The sequence below is a fragment of the Montipora capricornis genome, chromosome 2 (genome assembly GCF_036669925.1).
Source record: "Montipora capricornis isolate CH-2021 chromosome 2, ASM3666992v2, whole genome shotgun sequence".
NCBI lineage: Eukaryota > Metazoa > Cnidaria > Anthozoa > Scleractinia > Acroporidae > Montipora > Montipora capricornis.
Window position 1 is genome coordinate 61,812,871 of NC_090884.1, and position 22,500 is coordinate 61,835,370.

The 22,500-nt window shown below is 38.2% G+C and overlaps 3 protein-coding genes across 5 annotated transcripts in view; 2 read left to right on the forward strand and 1 right to left on the reverse strand.

Moving 5' to 3' along the window:
- Positions 1-9,463, forward strand: part of LOC138030389 (uncharacterized) — a 13,879-nt gene extending 4,416 nt beyond the window's left edge. The window contains exons 2-6 of the mRNA XM_068878310.1: positions 1-386; positions 792-880; positions 3,801-4,010; positions 5,554-5,623; positions 7,364-9,463. The exon at positions 1-386 is cut by the window's left edge and continues 241 nt beyond it. Of these exons, the coding sequence (XP_068734411.1) occupies positions 1-386; positions 792-880; positions 3,801-4,010; positions 5,554-5,623; positions 7,364-7,519 (911 nt within the window). The 3' untranslated portion in view covers positions 7,520-9,463. The remainder of the gene's footprint in view (positions 387-791; positions 881-3,800; positions 4,011-5,553; positions 5,624-7,363) is intronic.
- Positions 9,020-20,231, reverse strand: LOC138030397 (dual specificity protein phosphatase 12-like). Of its 3 annotated transcripts, none has more exons than XM_068878322.1 (7): positions 19,836-20,231; positions 18,483-18,596; positions 14,201-14,319; positions 12,681-12,780; positions 11,538-11,721; positions 11,252-11,296; positions 9,020-9,460 (listed from the first exon to the last, which is right to left on the reverse strand). In XM_068878322.1, exons 1-7 carry the CDS (start codon positions 20,132-20,134, stop codon positions 9,431-9,433), a joined length of 891 nt encoding a protein of 296 aa, XP_068734423.1. In that variant the 5' UTR covers positions 20,135-20,231; the 3' UTR covers positions 9,020-9,430. The 3 variants fall into 3 exon arrangements, with proteins under 3 accessions (XP_068734423.1, XP_068734418.1, XP_068734426.1); XM_068878317.1 differs by having other exon boundaries at positions 11,248-11,296; positions 19,836-20,225; XM_068878325.1 differs by having other exon boundaries at positions 11,248-11,296; positions 19,691-20,065.
- LOC138030380 (F-box only protein 38-like) overlaps positions 20,143-22,500 on the forward strand; it is a 3,188-nt gene continuing 830 nt past the window's right edge. Inside the window, 2 exon segments of the mRNA XM_068878303.1 lie at positions 20,143-21,601; positions 21,604-22,500. The exon segment at positions 21,604-22,500 is cut by the window's right edge and continues 830 nt beyond it. Coding sequence (XP_068734404.1) covers positions 20,293-21,601; positions 21,604-22,500 — 2,206 coding nt within the window. The 5' untranslated portion in view covers positions 20,143-20,292.

Consider the following 22,500-nt stretch of genomic DNA (forward strand, 5'->3'; position numbering starts at 1 on the left):
ACCCATTGATAGATCACAAGCAACTGGTTTTATTGGTTTTTGACCAGGATAAATTAAGCAACAAACCCTGCCTTAGCAAGACAAATCTTTCAAGTCTTCATCAAGGACAGGACAATATACCTAAGAAAATTGCAGAGAAAGTGAAAAATGAACAGATGTGTGCAAGGTCAGACGATGAATCTTGCAGAGTACCTATACAGGTTTCTGTGGTAAACTCTCAATCTATTTCAAGAGTGTCTTATTCTAGATTCTCTGAAGTGAACTCTGGTGCAAAACCTACAGTACTCTGTGCAGAAAACAACACAAAGTCAGACATGAAAAAGGAATATAAACTGGGACCAAATGCTACTCAGCTCTCCTCTGTGCTGCTTCATTTAAGAGAAGAGGTATTCTCCTTTTAATTTGTATATTCTAGTTAAAAAGTTCCAATAATTTATACATTTAACCTGTTCATCCCTGAAGTGACGCCCATTGATGAGTAAAATCATCTGGCATTGGACAAAGTTAACTCTCCATACTGAAAACGTTAAGTTTTTCAGTGAGTGATTAATGGGACATTAATCAGTTAGGGACCCAGTTTTTGAGTGGTCACCTAGATGTTGTTGAAACCTATTCATCCCCGAAGCAGGTCCCCCACTGACGAATGAAATCACCTGGCATTAGACAATAAAATCTTTTAAAGTCTCCCTCGGGACTGCAAGGGGTTAAATAAGTTATTTGAATTCTCAATGAACATACACTTTGCCTGAGAAATTTCTTCTGAGCCTTAGTGTGCAAACATTACATTTCAGATCCCAGAATTTTTTCTGAAGACACCAAATTATTCTATGTACCACCAGAATGTTAAATTTGTCAACAATATCATAGGAGCTACAACAAAGTAAGTTTAATTTTGTTACAGATGTATTCCAGTTCTGACCAGTGTATCTAACAGATAAATGAAGGGGTAGTTTCTAAAGAAACTGTGGTGCTGCGTCGGTGGGGAAGTAGTATACAAAAATTTGGTTTTATCAACGGAGTTGATAATGTAAATTGGCCACCGTACAGAGATTCTAAAAGCTGACGTTTCGAGCGTTAGCCCTTCGTCAGAGCGAATCGCTCTGGATTCGCTCTGACGAAGGGCTAACGCTCGAAACGTCAGCTTTTAGAATCTCTGTACGGTGGCCAATTTACATTATCAACTCCGTTGATAAAACCAAATTTTTGTATCTAACAGATAGTAATGCTGCAGAACATTCTGTTTCTAATGACTTTTTTATAAAAATCTTGTTTTTCCGGCCTAGGCTGAATTCATATTCTTAAAAATTCTTAAATGACATTTCCGTTTTAGAACAAAAATTATATTGGGGTGACCATGTTCCATCGCTTTTTGTTGCAGTCAGTGAGGTCAAGATGCCACGTCAGATGGCACTTGGCCTTTTTTTTTTTTTAATGCATTTCTCACAGAAACACTGTGATGGAAATAAACGTAGCTGAGCAGAGTTTGTTTCAACTACATTTAGAGAAAGAAATAATTTTGTAATTGTATTGTATTTTACAGATTTTCAACACACTAACTTATATTTGTTATTTTCAAAATATTCGTAAAATTTCACAGATTTCAGACTTGATATTAATTTCTTATAAATTATGTTCTTATAAAAAAAAAGAGTGTAGCATAATAGTAAGCAAAGTAATAGTGCATATAGAATTGAGTAAGGCACAAGGTATTTTTCCTTGTGGTAGTCAAACTATGAACTAAAACTATGACATTGAATACATTGGAGACTAAGTCATTGTTACCTGCGATGTTCAGAAGTTCGATGGATGGTTATTAATGCAGTTTGGCGATTATTTGGCAGAATTGTGAAAATGGGTGTAAGAAAGTATAGAAGTTAGCTATTACGTTTCTGAACACTGAAACATTTTGTGCATTAAGATTTATATGCGAGGACTTAATCTAGATTTGGAATTGTTGCGTTTTCACTCTTACATCATAATGTGTTGTTTCATTGAATATTTACGGGACCCCCTGACGTGCTTAAGCAATTTCCAGAGTGTTTGGTGGCATTCTGCGCAAATGCGTTACATTCTGGTAAAAGCTGGTGAATGGCGCACTGCATTCTGGCTAATTATGATGCATTCTGGGAAAAACATGAGTGTTGAATTCAAGAATTTGTTCTACCTTCTCATGAATCCAGAATACGTTGCTGCTTGCTCGATGTGTTTGCTCCGCAGCAATAAAGATTAGTTTTAGCCGATCGATATAAAACAGCAAGACCTGCATGCAAGGGTGTGAATAAGGAGGGCAGACTCCCAATGATGTTAAATTTTAGTTAGAAGGGCCAATCATTTAGATGATGTCTTTCCAGCAGTTAAATGCACTCTTTAGGGGGTACCTCTTAACTACCAAACGGTTGCTATGGACTTCTTCAAATAGCCATTTCTCAAGTTCCTTTAACCCATCGACTCCCAGGGGTTCCCCATTGACGAGTAAAATCGTCTGGCATTAGACAGAGTAAAATACCAAGTCTGGCTGGTTTAGGCCGGTTTGGACGTCAAAGGTTTAACTCTACAGTTATCCTTTTTGCCAATTGTTTTCTATTTAACATTTCTTTGTCTGGTTTGACTCTCAACCATATTTGGTTAATCACATGACCAAAACAGAAAATGCCTAAAAACTCAGCGAGTTAACTATGTTTTTCACAAATTTTTAACGCAACAATATGAGAACATTCTATTTACACAAAATCTGTAGCATGGGTTACTAAAAAATTGTTTCTCAAAACAATATCATGATGTCATAAGGCCTTCCTTTGATACGCTTTTAAAGATATCAGTTCCATTTTTTGTCCAAATTGAAATTCCATGCTACTCTTTACAAAAAATGACAGGATGGTTCCCATCTGCTGCAAAAACTGCCTCTTGTTTTCGTTTCCTGAGAGTTTTTACATGTTCTTTTACTGAAATGTACGGCAGATGACTGGGACTAGTTGTGCCTGCACCTTCTGATTGAAGTGATATCATCTTCTTCAAAGAACCATCCATGTAACCAAGGTAGATGCTTGCTGAGGTCAGGACTCAGTCGTTCATTAAGTCTGGATAACTGTATCCGGTGGACGAGTGGCTAAATTTTGTCAGTTTCAATCTCTGCAAAGATTTCAGTATTTGCCTTTGTAACTGTGAAAATACACACTCTAAGCACATCTAGTTGAAAGGTGTGAAAGGAAATCTTGGCCAGCATTTAACACGAAGTATAATATTTTTTATTGAAAACTGAACTACGGATATCAGATTTTCAGCATTTTCATTGGCTTGCCGGACACAGGCTATCAGTTCATAATACCTGCTGTACCCAATGTGGTCAAGGAATGCGACTCTGCAATATAGCAAACTGAAAACGTTTTTGCAGAGAAAAAAATTAACGGCCAACAAAAGCCGTTTTGGACTGGAATAATTTGACCAACCCAGATAAATTAAATAAACCCATTGACGAGTAAAATCGTCTGGCGTTAGGCAGAGTAAAATACTAAGTCTGGCTGGTTTCGGCTGGTTTGGACGTCAAAGGGTTAAATACTGTGGATAGTGACTTAGCCACTGGATTAAGATATCCAGTCTTTGAACAACTGGGGCCAGTGGTCCGTTGGGGAGGTAAGAGTGAACATGCTGTGCCATTCAGTATCGTCAAGAGAAAATTGGAGTTGAACTTGTATGAACTAGTATAGGGAAAGTGTGCAGCAGTCCCAGCATTTGCAATTTTAAAAACTGCTCAAAATTTTGTTGTATATATAACTGCAATGTTATTTTTATTTTTGTTCCAGTGGAATCTATCAGTACAAAGCTCAGATAAGTGGCTTTAGATTCATGATACTGACTTGTATGACAGAACTGTCTTTGGATGTGCTGAAGATTTCAAAGCATTCCAATGAGGGTGCAATCAAAGTGCGTTGGAGAATCAAAGGAATTCCATTGTTAATAAAATATTTGCCATATCTTGGAAGACAGGTCAGGGATGGTGAAAATCGATACAGGTATGTATAAAGCGTAGTGTGAAGAAGAAATGTATTAAGCAGAACATGTTGAGAAAATGCAGTGTAAGCAAAAATGTAAGCAAAAAAAAAAAAAAAAAGAGAAAGCTCTGACATTCCTTTAAAGGAATCTATTCAAGTTCAAAATGAAATTTGATTTAGAAAATAATGTTGGCTGACGACCGGTGAATCAGTTGGTTAAGCATCAGACTTTCGTGCAGGAGATGGTGTGTTCACAACCTCAGTGGAACCAACACTCAGGGGTAGAAAGTGCTGCCTTTTTAATTTCATCTGCCAATGGTTAGACTTTCTTTAAGTCTTTTCAGATGAGGACTACAAACCACATAGGTCCCATCTCACAAATCCCTCATGTGATCAGAAAAAAGTAAAAAGTCATGGAGAACCCCAGTGTTGGTGGTCTATCTCTCAAAGAATTGTAAACTGCAGCGAGACTGTACATGATATTTGCAGTATAAAAAATCCTTTAAAAAATCCATTCGGGTGCAGGGATGGCGCACTCGCCTCCCACCAATGTGGCCCGGGTTCGATTCCCAGACTCAGCGTCATATGTGGGTTGAGTTTGTTGGTTCTCTACTCTGCACCGAGAGGTTTTCTCCGGGTACTCTGGTTTCCCCTCTCGTCAAAAACCGACATTTGACTTGATTTACTTTCATTGTTCATTTCAGTTTACAGTGTCCCCAATTAGCGCTCCAGCGCTAGAACGACTAGACACTTAAATAAAGTTCCTTTCCTTTCCTTTTACTGTTACCAAACTTTTTAATGTTTGGTTTTTTGTGAACTTCAAGGTAGAATATTTGGAAAGCTTATGTAGATTGCAACTTGTACTATCCCCTCTGCTCCTAAGCTCAGTACTGCATGTTTATAAAGGCCCATCTCTGTGTCAACCACCAAACTACACCTGCTTATAATTAGTTTTGAGCTCGTGACAATTTTGAACACTTTCACAAAAACAGGAAATTGGAAAAATTATTGCATAACAGTATGTTTTAATTTCTCCCTTTTAATTCAATTCTTCAATGAACTTAATAAGTTTCTTGTGAACCATTGAAATAATTCTTCATTTCCTTAATTGTAGTATTACACTGTAACACTGAGTTAACAGGCTTCAACTTACCAGTAAGGCAGGATCAGCTATTAACCCTGTAACTCCCAATGGATGTTTTATAGATTTTACTCTATCTAACACCAGACGGTTTTACTGGTTAGTGGGGGCCACTTCCTCTTTAATTAGGAGCTTTGTTTGTGTACAGTTTTTCTTTTGCACAATCTAGTTTCACTCTCAAAGGGATGTAGAAATCTGAAATTCTATTTTGTTGCTTAATTCCCTGTTGTCGGTTTCCAAACATTGAAATGACTTTGATTTACATATACCTGTTGCTACATTAAAAACATTTTTATTCCAGCTTTAAGCCCCTCCAAAATTAAGCCCATCTAAACCCCTGTAACTTAATTATTGTCATCATCAGTAAGGTTTCCTTATCCAGCATCTTTATTAATTTTAGTAACAAGCATTTCTGCTGTGTAGGTATTTGGATGGTTTTTCTGTGTTTGAAGTTGGAAGCGATGGCCTTATTCACTGTCACAGACTTCACAAGGTGAGTTGAAGCAAATTCCAATACACAGGAAATCAAAACGATGGCTATGCAAGTGAAGGACAAGCTCACCTGTAAGTAATAGTGGGGGTTTTTGTAGGATTTTTTCCTGGTTTATGCTTTTTTATCAAAGGAGGATGAAGTCTTGTGCTCTAACATTGTTTCAAACACGCCCTTCAGAGTTGACTGATTGTCTGTGGCTGAAGAGAGGTCTCAGAAAGACCAGAGTTGTGATGTCAGTCTCACAGTGATTGACTCACAACATATACAAAGTTGCCTTTTTATGTCAAAAGGAAAGAGGAAACAAGTGTAAGCTGTACAGTCTCCTTTCTTTTCCAATATTAACTTAGAATGTGCACTGTTGCCATGTTTGTCTGCAAGAGTGCGTGCGATCTGGGGTTATTGACAAATCCTCTTGATTAACCTTAAGCTTAAGCCCTGAGGGACCCACCCCATTGACAATATTACAGTGTAAAATCGTCTGGCATTAGAGTAAAATCAATAAGTGGTATGGGTAATCAGATGGTGACTGGTGAAATTAGGGAATAATTTCAGGGAATAATTTCACGTGCATTTTGTCCAAAATCAAATAATTTCGCGAGCGTTTAGCCGAGGGAAATAATTTGATTTCGGACAAAAGGCAAGTGAAATTATTCCCTAATTTCACGACCATACCATTTCATTAGCTATTAATATCATAGGTGACAAATGACTTTCAAAAGATGCCATTTTGGCACTGTAGGAACAGTTGTCATGGCAACATTGCAATTTCACATGTGAAAATATAACTTGACGCTGAAATTTTGCACTAAAATTAAGGAGTAATTTGTCACCCATGATATTGAAGGGTTAATGTGAAATGGGAGAGGTTAGGCTATCTCACAAGATTTGTTGTTATTCTGAGATCACAGTCATTGTTGCGAATTATATTCATTATAGAATCAATGAATGCTTTTTATTCAATTAATTTATTCTTGTGGGTGCCGCAACACTTAATGAGAACTCTCGGTCCACCAGTGCGTTGTGCAGGTTTAGTTCTTATATAGACCCATATCACTTAATGTCCAAAGCAAAGATTTTGCACGTCTAACCTCTCATTCAGTGTGAGGCTAGACGTGCAAAAACAACCAGGTGATCTGGTGACGTAATTCGGAGGACTGGGGAGAAAAATTTTATCACCATATCCCACAAACATGCACGGCCTTATTTTCGAATTCAACATGGCAGAGGCGAGATTAGAGCTCGTCAGTTCTACTTAAATGTTCATTCAGTAAGAGGAAATGTGGTAGACACGGAATGATCTGTTGAGTTTTGGCGATGGAAATACTGCACAGAGTTTGGAAACAACACCTAAGGCCGCGCACGGTTGTGGGATACGGTGTTAAAATTTTTCTTCCGAGTCCTCCAAACTACGTCACCAGATCACCTGGAATGCAAAGACAAAGCCTTAATTCACCATGGACTCCAAAATGACCACCAAGTAATAAAGGTTTATCTAATGTCATGCGAAGGTCTAGTTTGTTCCTTCTCTACTCCTCTCCAAGAGGTTTTGCTTTGGGTAATCCAGTTTTCCACTCTCACCAAAAGCCAACTTAATTTTCATTTCATATGCTTTTTTTTAATCAGATTTGATTGGATTTGAAGTCTACCCCAATACTTAAGCTTGGCTAAAATTGTGCACTGGAAATTCGAAATAATATTTAGTTGTCCTTGCCATCATTATTTTGTTTGTTTGCTTTGCAGGTGATGCCATCTTCATCACTTGAAAAAGAGAGTCCTTTGTGGATGGTGTTTTTAGCACCTTTTTTCCATGTGTTGGATTCAAATTCCTGTGAATCATTCAGTGCATTTGAGTGCAGGAGCACAGATAAAGAAATAGAGTCTAGAATCCAAGTCTGATGCTGCTACTTTCAACCTCTCCAACTACCGATACGTGTAGCTAAAACAGCAGAGTGGATGCAGACCAGCAAGTCAGTCAAGTGCACAAGTTTTCTCCTGAAGCACTTAAGCATGCTGGTTACAGTAATCCAAATGCACCTGAAACTTGATAAACTCGGTTTGAATGCTTGGTAAAACTGAATTTAGCCCTGATTGAGTTGTAAAAAGAACTAGATGTAAGACCTCAAGGGAAGTCACTTGACTTGCGCTCTAGGATTAAAAAAAAGACTTGCATATTGTATCATCAATGTTCTAAAATTCCTGCTTATTTGCTGCTAAGGAATCCTTAAGGAAAGAAAGCTGATGGATATTGTGTGCTTCAAAACAAAAGTAACCCACTAAATGCAGTGAAAATGCCAGGAAAGTGATCATAAAAATATTTCTCATAAATTATGCCAGAGTCATCAATTTTGTTACTTTAATTTAACCCTAAGAGTGACACTTAAAGAGTTTATACTGTGACCAAAAAATCAATTCTTCTTTTTCTTTGGATTTTAAAACTGTGTTAACTAAACACTTAGTGACCAAAATTTTAAGTCTTGATTTTAAAAAATACCTGTTTATTTTAACTGGAATTTTCCTATTTAATGGTCCACCATTACTAACTTTAAAATCTTGATAGCTGGATTTAGGAGAAATGGTGGTTTAAGAATGCAATGCATGTGTACATGTTTGAATTAATATGCAGCACAAGAGTTTTGGGTTTTCAGACTAATTAACCTTTTAAACTTGTGTGCTGCATTTACACGCTGACATGTTAAGCTGGCGAGTAAATGATGTCACTTTCCCTAGATGCAACCCTCTGAGGTCCAGTCGGTCAGTTTTGAACATGAGCAAAACTTACACTCAAAATAAACAGCCTTCGGATAAAACTCAATGCTCAAAATTTTGCCAGTTAGGTCTTAAAGTGGTAATATGGTCAAAAAATCAAATCTTTGTTAACTATGTTAACTAAACACAAAGTTATCCAAGTTTTGTGCCGTAATTTTAAAAAGACATGCTTATGTAACTGGAATTTTCCTAAGTAATGGTCGGTCATTACTAACTTTAAAATCTTGAGGGAGCTGGATGGTGTAGAAAATGACTTCAAACACTAACTAGCGTAAGAATGCAATGCATTTGTACGCAACTGAATGGCATGTGGTAATTGCAGGAACACCTCCCCAAAACCCAGAACAGTCCCCCAAATAATGAGGAATACCACCCAACTGCCCAAACCAAAAAAAGTATGCAGCAAAGTGAAGAAAGATTAGTGTTTTCCAAAACTTGGGGAAACACGCTCGTGCCATGCTAGGTTTGCATTTTGTAGTTTGTTCAAATGTGTATTTCATACAGAAAAAACTTACCACTATTGTAACATCCAAACAACAACAACAAAATTAAGTTTGGAGAACTTATAGTTTTCTCTTTAGTAACGTTTCAGGTAGCCTGAATATCCCCCATTGCATACGGATGAGATAATTGACAAGCTAATAATTTATTATTATTTCTTTTACAACATATCTTCATGTCTTGAATCAAGCCCTTTCAATGGTTCTTTATGATGAAACAAAATACCACAAACTTGTCCACTACATGACAGTTATGGTATACTGTATATGCCTGCAAACAGAGAGATGAAAACAGGAGAAACTCTAATCTGAAGCCTTTTTGAATGTCAGAGCTGTCAGATTCATCCTGATGTTAATTAACAACACTTTTACAGTTTGTTTTGGGCAAATTCTCCAAGAAAAGCCCTGGTACATTCTGGCAGTACAAGAAAAATCAACGTGTTTGAATGTCAGCTGGGTTCAAGCTTGCTGCCGGCTGCTGGGCGGACATAATTATTCAATATTTCGTCAACCCTGTTCTTGTGAATTTGAAATGCAGGAGTCACCCATTTGCCACAGCTACATTGCATTCCTGAGAAAAATAAAATAAAAACACTGGCCTTTGAGCAAGATACCAAATGAATCCCAAGATTTTGAGGGCATCAGCACTGGTATGAATACAATACCACTCAAAAGTTAGTAAGTAAGTACATTTTTGAAGGGTGCCACTTGCAAAAGTCTATAATAGTGCATTTTTCATTAATATATTATTCTTTGTTGTTTGAGAATTATCAAAAGAAGGAAGTGGTTTGCCCCTAAATAACTGATTGCAATTAGTATTGAAGATGGTACCCTGTTCACAATACAGATGCAAATCAACAGCTGACTTTATAAAGGAGTCAGTGTTGAGGTTGCTCACATGCATCTGACAAAGACAGCAGCTACTGGAGGTACTTCTTGTCACATATCTGTGGGAGCTATAATTGTCAAGCTCACCGCCACCAACTGACTCTTATTTCACAAACAAATTCAGCCTAGAATGGTAAACAATAAAGGCATAACTACCGAAAACTGAAGTCTAACAAATCTTAAGGAACATGACCAACCAATAGTGTGAAGTTCGCTGATTAACTGAGGATTGTGTGGGAACTGGGGCTCTGAAATTTCAGTCAACAAAGGCGGACAGCACAGGGATTGTGAGATGAGGCCCCTCTGGCCCAGATCCCAGAGGTTTTTGAGAAATCATTTTCCACTTCTTTTGTTCCTCAGCCAATGGAAAATACAACTTCCTGTTCATTGTAATACAAACCGTTTTTGAAGGGAAGAAAATAATAATCTTGGCCCTTACAGAGGCAACAGAAACAAGTATATTCTTAATTAGCAAATGTAAAAATCTGGGGCTTTGAAGAATCAGTGCTACCAACATTCTACAAATTAATGGAGGGGACATTAACCCACTGACACCTCAAACGCTCTAGGACGGCCCCACTTGATGAGTAAAGTCATCTGGCGATAGAGTAAATCTAAAGTCTCACTCCCAGGTGTCAATGGGTTAACTGAACCTTGAAGCCAGATGTCTGAGCATGTTAGAGCTGGTACGATGATCACTTCCTTAACCCATTGACTCCCGGAGGTTCCCCATTGATGAGTAAAATTGTCTGGCGTTAGAGTAAAATACTATGTCTGGCAGCTTTTGGCCGGTTCAGTTAATGGGGATGTAGTTTTTCAGTGACTGATTAACCCATTGACAAGTAAGTTCGTCTGGCATTAGACTGTAAAACGAGTACCTACGAAGTCTGACTGGTTCAGGCAGCAAAGGGTTAATTAAAATATCTAATATAAATCTACTCTTTGTGCATTCCCAGCATAATTATTACAGTAACTTCAAGTTAGCTACCCTAGTCCCAGAGTTTCTTTCTTTCATCTTTTTCTTCTTGCATGAATTTTAGCCACAAAGCATCTACAAGGAACAGTGAATCAGTGAGAGAAGAGAAACCACAATCTGCTTTCGGTCTCCATGAACCTCACTTACATTAATGTTTACAGTCCGGTGACTCTTGATTCTGACTGGCAGATACATTTATTTTAACATCCAAGCAATTCAAAATTTGATTGGTTGCCATGATTTAAACAACCGATGGGGAGGCGAGAATAGTGTGATTTTCATGGGTTGTTTTTTAATTATGATTTTGAAGCGTTTGACAGTTGGGATCTGCATGGAAATGAGATTCATAGGGACCGCAACCAAAGGATTTTCATCATTAATTTGTTGTCGCCACTTCATGGTGAAATTTCGTCCAGGAAGAAGAAGAAGAAAAAAAAACCTCTGGGACCAGGGTAGGTATTAGCTGGTTATCAGCTTGGTAAAGAAAATGGTACCTGCCCAATTAAATGATCCAAGTCTCCCATTACACTTGGGGCAAGGAAGCTGAAAAGTAGAAAACAACTAATGATAAACTAAAATTTTTATGCATTCCGTTATAAGGGATATTTCCTGCAGTTATCCTATTACAACCACTCATTGTTCTGTGTACAACTTTAGAGAGAGCTCCTTCCATTATTTTTAGTGTCATTAATTAGGTTGAATTTTGCAGCAGTTTCACAAAACAACAAATTGCCCAGCTCTTCTGTGGCTTAAATGTTGAATACCCATGATTATTTTACTTCACCTTTCCATCGACCGTTCCTTCAAGCAAAGGAAGCATCCACCTGACAGGCTCAACAAACAGAGAGGTGCACTGGTAGTTGTTTATAGGCTCCACTTCATAAAGATCTTGTTTATGCCATTTAAAGGAAGTCTGCCCACTTCCTGGTTCATGTGCAATTACTGAGGTGACGTCAAACAATGATAACCTACAAATGAATCACACCTCTGATGTCACAATTTGAACCAATGTTGATGCAGTCAATGGTGACTGATCTACAAACGAATTGGCCGTGCCAATCACCCTTTCTTGCAAGCTTGAGAACTGAATTGCACACTTCAGGTGCAGCTGGATGTGATTAGGCCAAAAAGCATATGCACAAGGCAAATCTGGCACAGCACAGTGAAAAATGAGTACAGCGAGATGCTATATTCTGGAAGTAAATTAAGATGAAGCATCAAGCAGCAATAATCCAGGACCTACTTGCACCTCTAACAGCATAAATTATGTTATTTGCAAAGGCAATGATACTAACATTTATAACTAGCAGTCAAAAATTTGAAATTTTTCCCAATGCAGTAATCCCTCTACACATTCAAGCAGAAGGAAACGAAAATAAAAATAAAACACATTTTGTCTTGACTACATGTGTGTCAGCAGATGTATACCAGATACTTATTCCAGTGTCATCATCTGCGAAACCTAGAATTTGTTGACCATTTCTTTCAAATACACAGGCAAAGCAAAGTGGAGTTCATACCTCAGTATTGTGCCAGGCAAAATGACACAATACTGACGTATGAAAACTCGACAAGCCAAAACAAATAATTTTCCAAGGTCAGTTCCAGTTTTCCTTAATATGTACATGAAGATCAAATCATAAACCAAAACTCAATGAGTGCATTCCAGCAATTTCCTTAACTAAATGTGTGTATGCTAAATGCTGAAAATACTCCTGATAACAAAAAAACAAATTTAAAAAAGCACAAAATAATACCCTTCACTAAAAAAGAAAACTTGCAGAAATTAAAATCAATGGCCATGGTTTTGTTAAAATGTAACTTTGCAAACTAGACTTGGGGAAAAAACTATAATAATAATTATTTACTATTGAGCTGATTGTCCCCACAGTATTATCTAATATTAATTATATTAGTCAAATTTCACCTGCACTTTCGACATTTATAGCTCTTGTTACCAGAGGAAGAAGTGTATTGGAGTTCTTCTATAAGGAAGGAAAGCAGGTCTTTGCTTGCATATTGTTTTCCTGTGCAAATAACAATGGATAGCACTTGGATCTCAGCATTTTTCAAATACTCAGAGAAAGGTTATTATAAAATAATTTAAGAGACCCATTCACATGCAATTTTTGTTGCAGGAACTCCAAGTAGTTGTTGGGGTGGGTAAGTTCAATTATTGAAAAATTGCACAGGTGCAATTACAGCAATTAACTGCTAGTCTGACTGCTGCATAAAAAAGTAGTTAAAGCTATGATAATTACATCTGTGCTCTGGGATCATAATAAGAATTAATTATCCATGTGTGGACCACCTAGCAGCTGCCAGAGACACCTTAAAAAAACAAATTTGGCCATGCCCTTCGAAATTCAGTCCCTGAGAGTGTAAGGACGGCCTGCTTCTAATTTTAATAGCCGTAGGAGGAAGAGGAGCAATAGCAAAGGTAGTGGTAGTTTCTGTAATAGTTGTCATTCTCCAATGATTAAACTTAATAATAGATATGCTAGATTTGTACTAGAAAGATCTGAAGATTGCTTATAATTATTACGTTAATCATGAAGTGTAAAACAATTATTCCACGAGCGCGCATTGGATAGGAGATGATAGATAGCCAAAACGAGGCACATAGTGCCAAGTTCGCTATAATTATCTCATATTGAACAAGCCAGAGTGGAATAATTGCTTTATTAAAAATGCCTCCAAGATATTACACAAATCTTCCTGACTTTATTTTGTAAGAAGAAACCAGATGTTACAATGTTCTGCTTTGTTTTGCTTCACGTTATTAAACTAAGAGAGATGCTTAAAATTAATTGTCAAAATAAAGTTTTCAAGTTGCTACCTTGAAATATTTTCATGCCATACTTTGTGGCTTTCTTTCCGCTCTCTGGTGTTTCGTTTTGTAACAGTTCAAGGACTTCTTTTTCATTTAACCGGACTCCAGTACAAAGCAATTTTCACCAGTTTGATTTCTGGACTGGTTTAGGTTTGCTGGTTTTCTACTCCAATTTCTCAGGTTTCTCTTTTTCTCCTATTACCAAAATTGATCCGCTTGAATAAATTTGATGCAACTGGATTCATAGTCCCCCTATCAGCTTTTCGGCTTTTAACTATTAAATTTATTTAATAAAAGACTGATGACAGAAATGATTAGGGCTCAAGTGTACATGTTTAGAGACACCTTTTGCAATTGCCAGAATGTTCCCATATGACTTCTATCGAAATAGGAGAAGAGTGGTCAGGAAAAAAAAGACCCTAAAATCTTTTGGAAAGCGAGCCCTATACTGACCAAAAAGGTCACAAATAGTGACTATCTGCCATAATGTGTTAGTGTATAATACCATCTCCTTGTTGAAATCACAGAGTGGTAATGGTTTCCACCAACTAAGCTCAAAAATATATATATATATAATATTTAGTGTTTGATTAAATTTCTGAAGAGTAACATACTCTGTATTTGAGAAGCCATCAGCTGGAGCCTGTACTGCTTGTACACAGGATTGGTCTTGTCCACTGTGCATCCCATAGCTTGATAAAGCTGAAGCTGCTCAACAAAACCATCATTGGGACTAAAAAGATGAAATTATCAACAAAATTAATTAAATGACTGCAAGGAGGCGGCATGGTCCAGAGGTTTAGTTAGGGAACTAAATTAATATGAATGTGGTTACACGGGGTCAACTTAAAGACATGTGACACTGGCATTTTGGATTGGACTCTTACAAACCATCCTAAGGTGTTTGCTGAGCCAATTCAGCTCCCTAAGATGGGCCATAGTGATCACTATGCTGTTCTCATAATACCTACAGTAGTAATCCTGCTGTGGCCTCCAGGGATAACAGGTCAATTATTGTTTACAAACAAGACGTGAGAGAAAGCTGTGTGTGCATTTGGGAGATGGATCACAGGATTCAATTGGGCCTGTGTGTATAGTCTGGCCTCTACTAAGGACAAGTTTGAGCTATTTTATTCCATCTTGCAAGACGCAGTTGAAAGATACCTCCCATATCGCAAGTTTAGAATTTGTTCAACTGACAAGCCCTGGGTTACCAGCTCCAAAACACTGATTGCTAGGAGACAGCATGCATTTATCGCTCAGGGGAAAGACTCTCATGCATTTAGATTGCTAAGAAACAAAGTTCAGAGGGAAATAGGGAAGTGCAAGAGTAAATATTTCAACTCCAAGGTTTCGTCCTTAAAGGACACGAACGTTTCTCGATGGTGGACTGAGATAAAATCTCTGAGTGGGCAAAATAGCAAATCGGAGTGGCGGTACCAACTGTTGGACAATGACACACCTGATACACAAGTGTTGGAGGAAAAGTTTAACACTTTCTTGCTGAACCTGACTTCACATTTCCATCCTCTATCTGGTGATGTGCTGACTGACCCCACCCGAGTTCCGGCTGAGTTCCTGGTCTCGGAATATCATGCCTACAAAGCCCTGCTTACAATAAAATCGAACAAGTCTTCGGGATCCGACCTAGTCTCCTCAAGAATCTGGAAGGACTTTGGGCTTGAGTTGGCACCAGTCGTCAGCCACCTTTAGAACAGCTCTATACAGGAAGGATGTGTCCCCATAATCCTCAAGGAGTCTATTGTCACCCCAACACCTAAGGTAATACCTCCTAAAGTCATGGAGGAAGACTTAAGCCTATAACACTCACATCTCCCCTAGCCAAAGTGATGGAAGGATTTACATTGGACTTGTTCATTTCGCTGACTCCAGGGCAATTAGACCAGGGTTCGTGCCAGACTTTTTCTGTAAAATTCCAGGAGTATTCAAGGAGTTTTCAATAACCAGAACTGAGTTTTCAAGGAGTTTTCAAGAAGATTTCTATGCCATACATAGTGCTTCAGTGTTTTCTTTGCTGAAAAAGCCTACCTTGATATTCCTTACCACATCCTGGAAGTTAAGCGCACACATGGGCATTTTAATTTTTGGTTTTAATGTTTCCCTAATAGTCAATTTTGGGCTCAATTTTTTAAATGTCTCTTTACTCAGCATGATGAAATCTCAACAATTTTCACAAAAGCAAAAATTCAAGAGTTTTCAAGCAGTTTTCCACAAAATCCTTTTTCTCAAGGGCTTTTCAAGTGCCCTTGAAGTCCAAAATTCCATGGCTTTTCAAGGACTTCAAGGAGTAGCACGAACCCTGTTAGACATATCAAACAATTTTCAGTTAGCCCCAAGTCTACTACACACACGCTAGTTTACATACTTCATTCAATCTTAGAGGCTTTAGATAATACACTGGATAGGCAACTTTATACTCAACAACCTCAGCTTTGTAGAATTGCAGGTTCCCTATCCTCCCCCGTTTTTCCCCTTGGTGGTATTCCCCAGGGAACTAAATTAGCTCCTATGCTCTTTGCAATTCTTGTTAACCGTTTAGTTTCCTCCTGGCCACTACGTGCCAAGTATGTAGATGATACTACCATCCGCGAGGTCGAGCCTCAGTGTAGCCCAAGTTATCTACAAATCTTACTTAACAAAATCAATGAGTTCGCAACTTTTAGAGGCATGCGACTTAATCCTAAAAAATATAAGGAGATGGAGATCAACTTCTTAAAACGCCAATGCGTTAACCTCCAGCCCTTAGTGGTTGGTAACGCAGTAGCCAAGCAAGTTGACAACTGTAAGCTCCTAGGGGTCTACATTAGTTCTGACTTGTCCTGGAATGAGCACGTTGACTTCATCATTAAGAAGGCCACGAAACGATTAGGGGTACTCAGGAAGGCTGGCGTTCAGCAAGCAGATATTGTCCGCATTTATTGCTCTATGATCCGGTCTGTTCTGGAATACGGTGCACCAGTGTGGTCTGCCCTTCCTGGGTACCTTAGTAATGTTATTGAGTCGGTGCAGAGAAGAGCATTAAGGATAATCTGTCCCTTGGTTGAATATGAGGCTGCACTTATTAGTACTGGTCTTGTCTCTCTTGAAGCCCGCCGTGCAAATCTGTCAGCTGAGTTTTTTAGTAAGGCTAAGGAGACCCCACCCATAATAGATGTTATCCCTCTGGTCACTCAAGTTAGCCATGGTTACACATTAAGATCTGGGTCAGCTAGTGGTGTAAAAGTGAACGCGCATACCGAAAGGTTCAGGAGTTTTATCACCATGCTCTATGTTTAAATGTATGTGATGTATATAATTTTACTGTTCGACCCCTACTGTAATTCAGCTTTTGCTGCGAGAGTATGGTGAATAAACTAAACTAACTAACAGGGTTCAAATTCAACTGTGATGAATGGGCTTACAGTATTTGTGTTCAGTGGTCTCAAATTCAACTCTACCAAAAATATAGATTCTATAAGAGTGCAAGTATATGTTAAGTGCAAATTACACCCACTTTTTCAGAAGTCTTCTCTGTCCCTATGTGGGCCCATTTCAGTTATTAGGGGTAATGTTCAGGTGGATTTTTTCACTTAATTAAGGTGGCTTACTACAGTTTTCAGAAGAAAAAGATCAATATTAATTTTTGAAATCTGTGAAATTAAAGCAACAGGATGTCTCTTCTGAAGTGTTAGTCACTGCAGTTGATGTAAAATGTAATTTTATTTAAAAAAAGGAATGCAAATCAGGGGAAAATGCTGGAGGGGAGACTGGAAACAAGACATTTCAAAGGCCTTTTTCTCAAAAACTAGCTGTATGACCAGGGTCAAATCTTTTGGGAATTAGTAAACAATCTAAAGACAAAACTGTCAACATTTTTTAAAAGGTATCTATCAGTGGTGGGTCTAAAAAACAGGTCACTCATTGCAGGTCATTATTTTACCTTTTTGAAAGTGACCTAACCCTAGGCCTAAAAACCAACCTTAGGCCTAGGGTTGGGAAAATTGAGGGTTTTGGTTACTTTCCAAAAGGTAAAACAATGACCTGCAATGAGTGACCTGTGTTTTAGACCTGCCGATCTATCAGACAGTTTTCCAGTTACTATGGACATGAAGGTTACAAATGAATTTGGAAATTATCTGGCTACAGATATTTCCTTCGCATATATATAGAAAAGCTGATGCTAGGTTCATGTCTGGTGATTATGATCCTCTTGCTGTTTGCAATTTTGAGACGAAACTTGTTCAGCTTCTGTTCTTCGGTGGGATTTTAACATTCTAATCTAAGTTAGCGAAAACACAAAGACAACGGAAACCCTTCCAAACTCCACCGTGGAATTTTAATTACCGAGGTTTTACCTCAGTTGCCTTTCCCCCTGCAACTTTGGACCCCAACCGTAAAGTTCCCTTGGCGAAAAATCGGCCTAATGCAGGAATACCAAGGGAAAGCCGCAACAAGGTGACGTGGCAGTGACGCGGTCAAGGGATCAATACTTTCAGGCGGTACTGTAATATCACAGGTGACAAATTACATGTACATTCATAAGATGCAGCTTTTTTCAAACCTTGATGCCATTTTGGCACTATAGGAAAAGTTGGCATGGCAACATTGTAATTTCAAATGTCAAATTTCATGTCAAAATTAAGGAGTAATTTGTCAGTCAGATGTTACATATTAACCCCTTTATTCAAACCTTAAGATAACCAATTTGGTCACGCTTTTTCAAATATATTTGGTCAAAAGCTGAGTTATTTTCTTTTGAAAAGCAATGAAAAAAACACCCTGTTTCCATTTTTTTTTAAAAAATTAATGCCAATGTCAGTGATACTAATAATTAAATTTTTTATGCTCCTAAAGGTAAAGTGATCATGTTAAGAAAATAATTACAAAACTCATTACTTGGCTTTAGGATATGCCGTCCTTAAGAGAACCAAGGCTTCACCTAGAGACACTTGATTTGTCTTCATTAAGTAGGCTAATACAACAGCTGAACTGCGTGATACACCTGAGAGGCTGTGGACAAATAAGAAAAAAAATAATTAGCAGTGCTTCATGTAAATGTATTGTGACAGAGAATGTGTCATGCTAAAATTCTTGAGACTATCAAAATATCTTGCACTAATCCAGTTTGTGTACAATTTTAATCACGAAGGTTAGAATGGTGCAGAAATAGTGGACTACAGGAATGTGAAATCCACAATACATGAGAGGAATAAAGTGGACAATCCACTGTATTTAAAAAATAAAGAAGCTTGCATGTGATCTGTTCTGTTGTAAAGCAAACAGGAAGCGGATATAGTATGAAAGAAGAAACTTTATTATAATATTGGATGAGGTTTGTATGTTATCCAACATACTCAAGTCGAAGCAAGTGGAATCTGCAAAGGCCAAGGGTAAGGCTGAGGCTAAGAGTGTCAAGGTTTTATCTTTTTATTAGTTTTAAAAAGAAATAAAGATGAGCTACATGTAACAATGCATGTAGTTTTGTAGCTTGAGTTCAGTAAAACTATGAATACGATGTTTGGTACACATTGTTTTGGAGAAAATACACTGCGCAATAAATTATGTAATACACTATTCCTATTATTAGACAAAGTACAGGTAATAACTTTGAGTGCAATTTGGAATAAATAAGCATGAGTAAATTTCTTGAAAGACAAACAAAATTGCATGAGCCCTTTCTGGGCGAGTGCAATTTGTACAGTCTATGAAAAAATTCACAAGCACTTATTAATTATAGTCCAAATTGCATGAGAAAAATCACGTGATTACTCACTGATACTATACATGAAAAAATTAGAGATGTTTAATTAAGCAGAACCACATATCAAGCAATAACTATCTAGCTTCTGACTTTCTTTGCTTATTGACCAATCAGAATTCATATTTAATACTTCTTTCTGCAATGACTTGCCTCTTTTCCGCAGAATGTTACCTGAAAACTGTATTTTTCTTTGCCAATCAGAATGGAGCAATTTTTTCATATAATTATTATCCTGTTATTAGTATTTTTTTCAAATATCCGAAGTACCCAGTTCTGAGCGACTGGAATCAGCCTTTGCCGATTCCACTTGTCTTGACTTGAGTATGTTGGATAACACACAAACCTCATCCACGGGTGTCCGAATTACTCTCATGTGTTGTGGATTCCAAATCCCTGTAGTCCACTATTTTTGCACCATTATAACCTTCCTGATTTTCGATATCTTCACGTAAGATTAAGATTGTTTTTGTGCGAAAAATAACACACACCAGTGAACCACAACATGTTCCTTGCTCTCATTTCCTTTGGTAATAAATTCAGAACATTCGTCAAAGAAACTCAAAAGGTCTGCCTCAGGTTCGTCCAAACATTGCACGTGTTTTGAAAGAATTAAATCACCATCATCTATTCCGAGAGGCTCAAGGTCCACCGTTAGGATTCTTATTTTATCGTCGGGTGGTTTGGAATTAGCTAGGACAATTGCATCCGTTCTTGAACCAATATAAAGCCCTTCCTTAACAAGAGACATTCTAGCTAGATCTACATTGTAGCCACTGTTAACCTTCATATCTTACGAATACGTCCATCGGAAAATTAATCGGCAAGTAATCGCAACTCTCCGAATCTATATTCGGAGACGAGGAGGAATCGATCATGACCGATGGTAGCACGTTAAAATGAGCTGTGGGGTGAAGAAGGATTTTAGCGCAAAAGATTAGGATTGGCATGGATAAAAAGAAGAACCATCTTGATTCGGACAATTTTCGGCAAAAATTCGTTTCGAAGAAGCTTTTTCAATCGAGAAATGGGGTTGAAATCCATGAAGGGTCCAGTGTTTTGTTCGAGCACTTGTCCCTGGAGATCTTGGTGAAAATTATGTCTTCCTTGGCACTCAAAGATATTCTTTTGCTTGAGACAACATCCAAGAAACTATCAAACGCGACGTCAATCCACTTGAGAACAAGAAAAGCAGTCGACTTTACGGAAGGCAAATGGTATGGAGAAATGTCTTCACTCATTACAGATGCCGTTTTTTCAAGGCTGTTGAAGCGATGTCCAGAAGTAAACAGTGTGCTAGGTATACATCCTAGATCAGTAACTAAACGCCAGCAAAGGCACGCAGATACGTTGAGCGTGGATGGTATCACGGCTGCCTTAACATTTTGCTCTAAACTCAGATCAATCAGCACATCAAACATTCAAATATTGGACGCCATGTTGGCAATCAATCCAAATTTGGAAATTGTTGGTGGTTTTCGAAACCGAGGGGGAGACTTCCCGATTTCACCACTGAATAACCTATCGATTCCAAAGGGTGTAAGATTATCCCAGCTCATCCTGACCGGTGTAACAGTTCCTTTGTTACCTGCAATAGGAACACTGAGCTTTCTTCAATTGCAGTGGGTTAAATTCACTGATCCTGATCCTTTCAAAGATTTTTCGTGTCCCATGTTGGAGCACTTCATCATGAAAAACTGCATGGGTGACATTGTGACAGGGTCATTCAGCCCTGTCACCTGCTTTCCTCTTTTTCATGCTTTAGGAAGAGCAGGACATCTTGAGCGGCTTGAACTGGTTCGTGTACCCTTTCCAGGGGGTATTTTTCGCCATGTAGTGGAGGACAACTGGAGACTTGGTAGCTTCCGATGTTTGACTAGAGTATCAATTGCAGCTTGTCATGATGCTCTAGAAGTAGATTTGGGATACCTTGTGCTTGTGTCAGCCTTCAGGCTTGAGGAATTAATTATCCAACCATCATTAACCAAGGATGCAGTCTTCTCAGCACTGTTAATGGCTCATGCTGACTATCCTAGATTTGAATGTCTTCATTTGGGATATGTGGATGAGTTTCCTGAGAAGGGACAGTACACTCAAGCAGAGCTTCTTCGGTATGGCTTATCAATGGAAAGAGAACATACACCTGCTCTATCAGACAGAGGAATGAAATTAGCCTTGCAAGTTTTTCCTAGAGTGCGATACTTAGCAGTCTGCAATTGCCCAAATTTGAGAAATGCATCGCTCTGGTACACTCCAAATTCACATGCATGGCTTTGCGGGATTTGACCCTGTCTAAGTGCAAGAATTTATCCATAGAGCATGTTTCCCAATTTATATGTCAGCTACAAAGCCTTGAATATCTTCATGTTGAACACATGTTCAAAGGAGTTCATGAAAATGAGGAAGGAAGTGTCAATACTGAGATGAAACTTCTCATCTCTTCACAAATTGTCAAAAGTGTTTCCTTTCACAAATGTGGATTCATCAAGCTGTCAGTTGTTAATTGCCCTAATCTCTGCACCCTTTCTTGTTCCTCGTGCACGAACCTTTATCAAGTTGAATTTAAAAACTGTTTGTTGAGTCGTGTCAGTTTCTCTCTATGTCCAGCTTTAAGCATGAATAGTGTGCTTCGTGAAGTGTACAGTTTACAAGCAAATTCAAGTCGTATTGTCTCGTTGCGTCCATCTGAACATTTTGACCCACTAGAATTTGAGCGGCAGTTATTTTCATCATCTCTTGATTATCACTTTTGCATAGTGCATGATCACAGAAATTCTGTTGGCATTGTGACCAAGCTTTCAATTTACAGCTGGGTTGATACTGTCACTGCCATCAATAGTGAGCTTATTGATAATTTGGGTTTTGGCCAAGCGGACAGCAAATCAGAAATGTCTCGCTCTTTTCCTTGGAACAGAGACATTTATCGAATCCACAGAGAACTTTCAAGTGGGCAAGTTGAGATCATGACTGATGTTCCATGGTTTCGAAAACTGTCAATTTCAAAGGAAACTTGCTCTTTTCCGCAAGTTTCAAGCTCCCAAAGGAATGAACAACTGCCACGGCTAAAGAATAATCTTCCTATGAGTGTGTGTCTGGACGTTTTGAAAGAAGAGATTTCTGAGAGTTTTTCAGTAAGGAAAAGACTTCACAGACACA